Here is an 11360-nt window from a genome sequence, read left to right on the forward strand (position 1 = left end):
CGTTCAATGTTCTCACCGATTACGTCAAATTTGAGAAACACTGGTGGATCGGAGATAGCGCATTGCCAGCACATGTCACAACATTTGTATAAATATTCTTCAATACAGCTGATTTCTTCTTTACTGTTTAGATCATTCACTTGTTTAAATACTGTGGCATCGTCTATGACCTCACAGCTGTTTGCCACATCATTTTTGGCGTTACTGCCTTTGCCAGTTATTTTATTTTCTAAGCATTCCCCATTTTCAATAACCTCCTGTCTGGTTTCTAGGCATTTTCCATCGTCATGTACTTCTCTTGTTTCATTGTCAAAAAATCTTTGATGTAACGGTATTGTTCTTTTTCTCTACATTCCTTAGCAAACAGCTGTAAGAAAAGTAATATTCTATTATTTGATAGTATCTATCGTTTCTCTATGGCAGGTCAACAGATGGATGGTGTATTATTAAAATAGCATTAATGGATACTAGAAATAGATTATTTCTACTTTAGATTACATTCCACTCGACATAGAAAGCTTGGCAAAAGGTTTACGAACCGGAGTGGGCATTATGTAAAAGAGAGTTACTTTTGTTTGTATGATGTGCAATATATGAAATTAACAGCGGTGGGCTGGTGACTTTTGTGGTTCGAACACTACTATGCATTTTCTCATATGACACTTGTTCTGCATTTAGCAAGCGGACTCGAAAATGTTTCATGTCAGTTGGAAGCAAACTCAATTCTCAATGGAATACATTAATTAAACGGGCCATCCTATACATTCCCAAACCCCTTCAAAGAAGTAACTTACTTTTGTAACATTAGGTTTATTTCTGTCATGCAGACCAATGATACGCCGTAGTTTGTACAGATTATGTTGTTCTTCTTTTGATCGTATAACCTATATATTATATATTTATAAGTTTAATTATTCTATCAATACGTTAATGATTGTTGTGCTATTGGCACAGTTGTTAAAAAAGATGAATTGATAATACAAAGAAGAAAAATGTTCTTAATAGAAAAACATTTAAAATGGAAAATATTATGAGTTTGGCAATAATGAATTTTACAGTTGTTAAACCGAGCTATGTTTCAAATTCATATAAATAATGAGTTGACTACATCTATAATTAAGTAACTGCATGCTTGTAGCGTCAATGTTACATTACATTGCACCAAACTGACTTTTTCAATTTTACTGTTTTATAGCGCAATACTTGTGTGAAAAGCTAAAAATTCTCGTAATGTCCATACTTCTTCAACATCACACTGCTTGTTTTCGGAGAAAGGGTTTACAAAGTCCACGAGTTGTTCTCTCGCCTTTTCTTGACAAAATAACTGACAGTCCTACAAAATATATAAATCAGATACATGTACTTCATGTATTCATAATATTTCACAGTTACATATATATCAGGGTTTACAGTGATAAATTGAAAAAAAACGCGCACCCCTTTCACTTGTGTTCAACTTTTTGAGAAAAGGATTATTGGATAAAAATTTCAAGCTTTCCAGGTATTTATCGGCATGCTGAAGGTTTTCCTTAATTAATTAGACACACATTTCAAAGAATTATGCTCGTTTTGATTGTGTCATTATATATGGTAGTGTCGGAATAAATAAACAGAAAGATGCTGTGAGGAAGGAAGTTATTTAGGTTACAGTTTTTGCAAAATCGAACAATCATTGCGTTCATCTTTAAATGCGTTAAAGGAATCTTCCTTTCAGAGTTTAGTGTCAGGACGATATTTAAGATTTAAATATTACTTGATTTATTAGTTCAATTGTTCTAATCAATATAGATAATTTCCCCCACACAGGTCCATTGTAATTCTGTTCTAAGATAAAATAAGATAAAGTTTCCTTTTAAAAGTTGTGCCTTCATCCAAACCCTTTAAAATTGTTGTTTTTTTTTTGGTTTCAATTTATTATCACATTTTTTTTTTGAATTACGGTATTTGTATATCATAAAAGGTTTATTTAGTTTTTTTTTTGAAAACCGAATATTTTTTGTCAAAACGATTTGAAATCTATTCTCTATTGTATAAAACTAATAAAGAAAATGATCAGTCGTAAAAATACTAACGTGATACTGAAGGAAAACAAGTGTGCACATTTCATTTCCCCCTTTTCGCAGCGAAATCATTCCTTTGCTTTATAGACAAGTAATTGCACTAAAATACTTCGTTACGTGGTACCAATTAACAAGCATGTATCAACTATCTTACACGATCACAAATAGACGATGCGCTAGGTGGCAAGGTTAATGATATGCATGGGCTATTTTTAGATTACCTCACCAAGAAGTTGGATCTAAATATAACTCATCTTTGAAGACGGAATACTACTACAGACCACAGGGGGAAGACGCTGTGATCTGACATTATCCCGGGCCCCCTCCCCCTAAGGCCCTGCTACAACCCATAAAAAATATCAATGCAAGTTGATTTGCACAATAAAAATTCATAAAAACAATATTCTGACACGTTTCGACGATTTTCATTATACCCCTATACTATATATTATAACAAGGGTACCGTCTTCTGTGCGCTTCCAGCGCTTTGATACTGCCCAAGTTCATATCTATCGTCGAAACTCAGCCAAAACTCAATATAATTTTAAAAACATGGTCTCGATCAACGCAGCATTGATAAATGTATGTAATAACAACAGTCAATTTTGGAAATGTTGGCAACTTATTTTGATTCAACTCCCGAAATTGCCGGTGACTTGAAATCTGACAAGATCTGATTCACGTAAACATCAAAATGTTCACGACTGAATTGCATCAGAAACGCTAAGATGCGTAGAAAATTTAATTGCATCTGTTAAAACAAAATATTCAATAAACATTACCACAAAAATACACTCCGAATATATTTCCTATCGTGGCGTAACGATCAAAGTATAATCCGATATTCCCGTCTTTTCTCATGCCTCCATTACACAAACTTGACCCGGAAACGTTAATGCACAACTCTGTATGGTTCTCGTCCTCGCTCATACGACGGCGTACGATTCGGTACCAGTACTTTGTAAACATAAACACGTGTATAAAATATTGGCAGCTCCAGTGTACAAATACAGTGTTTTATTAATATGTTTACCATGAAACTATTGACATTTTTGTGATTTCTGTACTTTATCGTCAGAAAATGTGCGAAAACTGTTGTAGACAAACTTTCGAAATTGGCGCTGTATTTACACGTGTTTATGTTTACCAAGTACTGGTACCGAATCGTACGCCGTCGTATAAGCGAGGACGAGAACCATACAGAGTTGTGCATTAACGTTTCCGGGTCAAGTTTGTGTAATGGAGGCATGAGAAAAGACGGGAATATCGGATTATACTTTGATCGTTACGCCACGATAGGAAATATATTCGGAGTGTATTTTTGTGGTAATGTTTATTGAATATTTTGTTTTAACAGATGCAATTAAATTTCTACGCATCTTAGCGTTTCTGATGCAATTCAGTCGTGAACATTTTGATGTTTACGTGAATCAGATCTTGTCAGATTTCAAGTCACCGGCAATTTCGGAGTTGAATCAAAATAAGTTGCCAACATTTCCAAAATTGACTGTTGTTATTACATACATTTATCAATGCTGCGTTGATCGAGACCATGTTTTTAAAATTATATTGAGTTTTGGCTGAGTTTCGACGATAGATATGAACTTGGGCAGTATCAAAGCGCTGGAAGCGCACAGAAGACGGTACCCTTGTTATAATATATAGTATAGGGGTATAATGAAAATCGTCGAAACGTGTCAGAATATTGTTTTTATGAATTTTTATTGTGCAAATCAACTTGCATTGATATTTTTTATGGGTTGTAGCAGGGCCTTAGGGGGAGGGGGCCCGGGATAATGTCAGATCACAGCGTCTTCCCCCTGTGCTACAGACTGCAGTCACCATTCTCTATTGTATAAACTAATACAGACAAAAAACAATTATAAAATAAACTAACTTTTGCGTCTTGAAAAACAATTGAAACGGAACAATTTCGTTTATAATTTATTACGGTTTAAACCGATAAATCAAGTAAAAATAGAAATCCTATTTTTATAAACAAACTGGGATTACCGAAGTAACTAAAATAGCTTAGATTTCCGTAATATTACTTCGTCTGATTCTGCAATTTGACGGAATCTCCCGAATTGAATTTGTCACGATTGCAATCGGAACTACATCGGCTATTATCATTAATCCGAAGAGTGACGGAAAAGGCCGAAAAGTTGCGATTGGCACGATTACAGCTGGTTTCCCGTTCAATCATGCACCAACAGATGTGTGCAGGAAACCACCTAACCGGAACAAGTTTTCCATATGAAATAGCGTGGCTGCAAGCCAAAAACAATACAAAACATATTATACCTGCAGTAGTTTGGAAAGAATTCGTATGCCTTCCAGTTCTTTGTCTCCACGGAAATAAGTTGTCATCACGTTCCTCCATTCGTTATCAAATATTTCTCTAACGTTATGAGATAGAGCTGTTGGCTGAACAATCTCACCAGCGTTATCAAACTTTCCTTTTGCTTGTATTTCTATATCTTTTTTTAGCTGTTTTCCTATCCTGTACAGATGAAAAATGTATACGTAAAACGTCTGTGAAAGTATTTTTTGAATTTACATAGACTTTACTTTATAGCCTTGATTAAGATTTAAGAACTTTTAGGACTTTATATTTTTGAATAATTGCATATCATTTAAATCTTAGTGACTTCAAAATGTAGCTATCAATAGATAGAGCTTGGTCAGACTTCATGGAAAGGTAAGCTGGCCTGGCTAAAGCTATACTGGTTGCAAACGCTAATTGTTATCGGTCCATCAGCCTTCAGGTTAATTCTCATGAAAGATCAATAAAGCTGCGTAAATTTGGAATCATTTTGTTTTCAGTTAGTTTTGAGTCGTTACAAATATTTAATATAAAGTAGGAACTAAACATCTACATTTATGAAACTTTTTACTAAAATATTCTGATCTTTAAGTGTACAACTTAAATTTAGTAAATGAACTCCCCCACATATGTATTATGCATACATTGTACTTAAATCCCTTCAAATTAGACAAAAGTATGTGTTTCATTGAATTAATAAAAACTGTCTATCTAAATACATACAGAGGGATAATTTTACATTATACCAAACAGCTGTTGTTCTGGTGGACTTACATTTCACTTTGGTCCGTAATCATTTTGTTCAGTCTGTCTATTTCGTCTTGAAGTATTCCATTCTGTTCCCTCAAGTCTTTCACCAACGTATCATTATCTCTCTTATCCCAACCATCATTCTGAAATACATTATCCCTAAGTTATACCCAAAGAAAATGTGGTATTAAACAATTCTAAGCAGTAAGAAAAAAATAGCAATCGGTTCTAAAATTTAAACGATGATAAATTTACATGTTTTATTGGTCACCACATAATGCATTATCTTCAAGATTTCAAAATTTTATTCAAAACCAAGGCATATAATATGCATAAGGTAATGATAGATCAACAATTAATATAATGAACAGTTATTCAAAAGTGATTAACAAAACATATATACATAAAATTATATAATAATGAGATCAATTTGTCTAACACATTTCGGTATTTGACTAAACTTTACTCTTTGGACATGATTTGTCTTACACAGATGTTATCTAAATTGTTTATATGTTAATACACTCATACAGGTTGAGAAAATCATGCCTTACAGGAGAATGAGTTATTTGAATTTTGATATAATAATTTTACAGAATAATGCAAGTTTTAATAAAGTTGAATGGCCAGAGCTATTCATTAACGATTCTAATTTATAGGTATTAGGATGATTTGAGAATTTTGAATCAATAAACATTTTACGAAGAAAATTAAAAAATTGACATTCAAAAAAGTAATGAAATTCATCCCCAAGAGATTGTTTTGGACATAAAGGACATATTCTTTAATTCCTTTCCAATATATAAATGTACATGTATTAATAAACGCGTTATTTTCCATTTTTGTAATCTTGGATTTAAAATTTTCTTAATGACACTCTCATGGGTGTCTGATGTACGATTGAACCTGTATAAAAATGGATTTAGATAATATGGGAGGCCCCGATTACAAACCAATCCTAAATTATTTATAATGCAATATGAACAGTGTTTAAAGCTGCATGCCTCCAAATGAGTCAAAATAATTGAATAAAATCAAACTTTAGAAATAAGTACTATATATACGATTTTAGGAAACGTAAAATGGTTCAAGATTCAAGTAATATTTTACATGTTATTTGCGGTAAATGACTGATATTTTAGTATTTACAACTATATTTCTACTGCGTTACTAACGCAGTAAGGACTATTTATGCATATTTTGACCACTTTTTTGGTAATTTACATGGCTTGTAAGTGCCATTGATAATGTGTAAATGACTTCCTTTTGGTTATTTCACAATATTATACATTCAAATACATTTTCAAAATATTCTTGAAAATTAGCATGAATCTGGAGGCTGCTTTAAAAGATCAGTTTATGCAAAATTACCATAGCAATCAAAGTGTCTAGAAAATGTAAAATTAAATCATTATATTTTATGTATAAGAATACATTTAAAACAAACTGAAAAATATAGTTTTGTTATAGATGTTCACAAGTGCTAGTTTTAGAAGCTCATTGCATTTTAATATTGATAGAGAACATCGTGATTGTATGTACTGTGAATCAATGTTAGAGGATGAATATCACGTTCTTATTGTATGTTCTTTATATGTAAATTTACGCGATTTTATATAATATTGTAGTACTATCAATACCCGACTGTTGAAAAGGTATTTTCTTTGATGGCAACTGAAAACGAGTCATTTATACGTAATGTCGCTATGTATATTTATAATGCAGTGAAAAAAAGAGATAATTTTCTCAAATGTTTTGAATAATGTAAATTCAGATTGTACTGTATAATTATGTTTAATTTTTGAACGGTATATGGGCCGGATGCCTCTTGTACAATAAAGCTATTGAATTGAATTGAATTGAATTGAATTAAAATAACAAACATATTCTTTTTGTGAAGTACATAGCATTGCTTTAATGAGGCTGCACCATGTCAATTAATGATTTAAATGTTCGATGTTATATTTAAACAACCAAAAAGTGCTTTTACTATGCATAAAGCATTGGCTTTAGATATCCTCCGGTTTGTGATCGCATATTTTGAATGAACAACATGCAAAGCTATTCTGTTACTGTCAGTGCATTTTGAATGCAGAATTTTGCTGTTTTCGGCAAGAACTACGTGTGGCATTTTAATGGGCATTAAGATTTGTATGACAAATGTATGTGCATTCTTGATGGTTTATTTCTTAAAATAAATGTCAAATAAAACTTGAAACCAACATTGTACTGTTTGCAACAAATATTCAAGTCTTGACTCGATTTTAAAGGTTGTGATATATGAAGGGCTCCAATCTTACAGGGCCGGTAGCTATCTGATGTGCACAAATTTCAAAATGTACAGTTCGGTAATCTGCATCTTGTATTCTCGAAACATTTAAATGAACAGGAGCATGTAGATGCATGTATATCATTATGCTTATTTCTAAACATTAACAATTTTTTGATTAATAGATATACAAAGAATGTATATTGATCCAGTTTTATATTTGCGATAGCACATGCATGTAAATACTTTATGTAATGTTACGTAAATATTGATATAACTAGTATTCAGAGATTTAAAAAATGAAAAAGAATTCTTACCTCACAATAGAATGTATACCAGTTGTCGACTCATTTTATAATATCAATATGTAGCAAAAAAACAATCTTACATGTATTTAGTCAGCTTAATAAACATCTTGCCATTTTGTTAACTATCTAATCTAAATGTCACGTGATATGGCCACACTAGCTGATAAAAAAAATCCAAGTTGTTGATAAATCAATTGACATGCCATAAACATGTATTAAGACAATATTAACATTACAAATTTATTACCTGCAGATAATATTTCAACACAGAACAAAAGTCTAGCTAAACTATACGCTTACGCATTTTATTTGTACATACAAGACAATGGCAATTAATTTACTATAGTATTGGTTAAAGCCACCGAGCTAAGACAAATCAAAGGGCTGCAAGCTCTGTGGTATTTTCTGATCATCGTACTGTATATCTGTATGTATTTTCCTGAATAATTTTATTTTCATATACTATAATTCATCTTACAGGGCACCGAGATGCAGCGATTGCGTTTAGATTTTTTACTATAAAAGTTTGAGTTTGATGCATACGGAATTTTGCATGACTAGAGTTGCATCAAAAATCATTTCTGTTCATTTTTTTATGACAGCCACACTTTATCCGTGCATATCGTGGCTACTTCATTAAAACAGACACTTAAAAAAATAGTTGCCTCGCCTGGGATTTGAACCCTAGACCTCTCACAGCCTAAACGAACGCGTTACCCTTGCACCACGGGGTAGTTATACGAAGAAAGCTTGAATAAAATCAAATGGTTCTAAATTTAGAAATTTCCATTTCGGGTTTGTAATCCTTATTAATTTCGCGATAAACCTGTTGTTTAACACTGATGTAAATAATTTAGCGAAAATCTTTTCGCGAAAACAGTCCGACATGTATATATTCCACTACTCGACGGTCAGATTTATTTGTGTTCTACGCTCTGAAGTATTCGGTAATCGACATCGCAAAAAATTTCATTTTCATTGATTAAAATGATATTCATCCGCGTAATTTGTGATTGTGCATTTATTGACAATTCTATAAGCTAACGCTACTTTTAACTTTGAACGCCTTGTAATTTGTTGGATACTTGTAACAAAATAAAAATATTTCTTTCTTTTACATCGCTAGTTTAAAGCTGTTTTGAGGACTACTTGTTGTTAGGTTTGTCGTGAAATTTTGTGCCAGAGATTGAATGTCAGCATTGTACTTTCTGATCTGCGATCAGAAAATACAAAAATCTTTACTGGCATCAGAACTAGCCACTAATCATTGTAAATTTTATCGCGCAGTATCTCTGTTCCAATTCCGTTTTAAATTTGACCAAGTTAAATGTTGATGCTGCACATCTAGGACGCCGCCAAATGACGAGCACAGTCAATCAGCATTGAAAATTGTTCTCTATTACAGTTGTATATCCGAAGCACTTATCAATTTTTCTCCATGTTCTTGGTATGTGCTCGTTGTTTAATAACTAAGTTGCATATTTTTGGTAAAAAGTAGAACCTAATTAAAGCATAACTTCACAAAGTAATGCCATGTCTGAAATGTTTGTCTGTTGCAACGAATTGCATAATGTTCGAAAGATTTTGAGGACGAGCTGTTGTGCAGTGATGGCCGCTTGAGGGAGAACCGCCTCTCTGATAGTGGGCGTGGTTTAGACACTGTAACGTGTAATTAAATGATTCGACAAGTGATACATTCGGAAATAATTCGGCTATTATCTATAATAACCTCGGAAACAATACGGATTGAAAGAAGTTCTACCACGTGGTTTCAGATGTAAAAGGAAACAGAGATAATGTAAAACGAATGTATATATTTGACATCTAATGTATGTTCCGGTACTCTTATGCTTGAAAATATGTCTGACAACAATTTGTAATTTAAATATGCCCACTGATGTTCAACTTCAAACAAATCCGACTACACATTGAAAATGTCAACAGGTTGGTTTTTTGTACTTTCGGTTTCTACAACCATATTAATAAATATATTGAGGATATTTGTTTAGTTCAGTGTAAGATCGGAATATATTTCACCGAGTGAGCACCAAAAGGTATATTTCACGAGTGGCGCAGCCACGAGTGAAATATGAACTTTTGGTGTTCACAAGGTGAAATATATTTCGATCTTACACTAAACTAAACACATTTTCTTTTTATTACATGCAAAGAAACGTTTTAAAAAGACATTTAACCTAATACTAAATGAAAAGCGCGCCAAATAATAATACAACGTGACGTCATTTACGACGTCACGTCATTAAGTTGGTACCCAGTACTGTGCACGCTGGTATTTCACTGAAACAACGTAAGGGGCTTAAATTCAAAACAGTGAAATTATCAAAGTGGTAATTTCACTGTTTCAAACAGTGAAATGACCAATTTTATATCACTGATATATTTCTATAAACCACCGAAAAGCATGTAATAAATAAATAATGTATTGTTTGCTTTTGTAGCTATGAATTCACTTATGTTTGGTGGACTTTTACTACATGTATTGGACATAAACTTGTCAACAACTCCCAGCATTAAATTACTATTTGTTTACATGTTTAGTTTCTTAGAGTAGGTTAGACCGAAATACCGCATCCGTTCTGTGTATTCATACTATTGTGTTCGAGGTCCTTATCAAGGGCCGAGTAGTTGCGATTGCAAGTGATAGTGATCAAAGTTGTCCTGGTTCCCTTCTGCTCCGTCAACGAAGACTAAATGCTAGCATACAGAGAATCATATTAAATTTGTCGACAATTTAAAGCGGAGCCGAACTTCAACAGAGGCGGAGCAAATGAAATGAGTAACACTGCCTCAGTCGTTACCTTTCTCAACGGTTAAGTTTTAGAACGATCGACTACATACTGGCTCATTGGCACGTTATTTATTATGTAGATAAAATTAGATTATGATAAAAAGAATATGATATTCAATCATGGCACTATCACATCCGTTATACGTTTATTCTAATCGCTTAAAGCTCTGTGACATGTTGTACATCAGAAAATCTATTGTTATAAGAAAATTTGAAAACAGTGCTGTATGCAGTGTTGTATGGTCAAATGCATATCTAGTCTAACAAGTACAAATGTTGCTGCAATGCAGTAACTGAGAAGCTCCGCGCAAAAAATGCGCACATCTTACCAAATCATTCCTGGGCACAGGTCATTTTCTTTTTAGATTAAGTACACATTTATACAAAAGCTTTCCCAAAATCATTCTTGTGTCAATATCGATAAGATCATCAAAATCTTTTTTTCTTCTTCGTTTTTTGACAAATTAAATCTTCATTAACATTTCATATCACAACAGGATTCACACAAATGTTTTAAATTTGCTTTTACACGTCGATTTCTGTATAGTAATGTAGATTTCGGTTTGTATTGAGTAGGGGATCGAAGTAATCAAGAAAATATATTTTCGTCCCTATCATCATCAATATCAGAAGTTCCATTAGTTATGTAGAATTAAACTAGAATTAAAAAAGAACACTATTGTTGCAAATCAAAATAAGAAAATTAAGCAGCTGACTGACAAAAGAGACTGTTACATTATTGAAGAATCTACACAAATTTCTACATCAAATCGCAATGATGAGAAAAGAAAAAGACAAATTTCCAAGAATCAAAACAAAAACCAAAAAAGAGAGCAAA

The 11360-nt window shown here is 32.7% G+C and overlaps 1 protein-coding gene across 1 annotated transcript; it reads right to left on the reverse strand.

The window, feature by feature from the left end:
- Positions 1-230: 230 nt before the first annotated feature.
- Positions 231-7835, reverse strand: LOC132742556 (uncharacterized). The gene is made up of 6 exons (XM_060730993.1): positions 7723-7835; positions 5161-5279; positions 4365-4563; positions 1241-1333; positions 795-884; positions 231-367 (listed from the first exon to the last, which is right to left on the reverse strand). The coding sequence occupies exons 2-6, from the start codon at positions 5181-5183 to the stop codon at positions 269-271; spliced, it is 504 nt and encodes a 167-aa protein (XP_060586976.1). The 5' UTR covers positions 5184-5279; positions 7723-7835; the 3' UTR covers positions 231-268.
- Between the last annotated feature and the right edge of the window lie 3525 nt (positions 7836-11360).

The sequence above is a fragment of the Ruditapes philippinarum genome, unplaced genomic scaffold (assembly GCF_026571515.1).
Source record: "Ruditapes philippinarum isolate M1 unplaced genomic scaffold, ASM2657151v2 ctg7625_1_1_1_1, whole genome shotgun sequence".
Classification (NCBI taxonomy): domain Eukaryota; kingdom Metazoa; phylum Mollusca; class Bivalvia; order Venerida; family Veneridae; genus Ruditapes; species Ruditapes philippinarum.

Excerpts from the sequence above, each read along its gene's own strand:
- LOC132742556 (XM_060730993.1), bottom strand. The coding sequence starts at position 5,183 with ATGATTACGGACCAAAGTGAAAT. Across the intron at positions 885-1,240 it reads AGCAGTGTGATGTTGAAGAA|GTTATACGATCAAAAGAAGA; the intron begins GTATGGACATTA and ends TATAATATATAG. Across the intron at positions 368-794 it reads ATAAACCTAATGTTACAAAA|CTGTTTGCTAAGGAATGTAG; the intron begins GTAAGTTACTTC and ends CTTTTCTTACAG.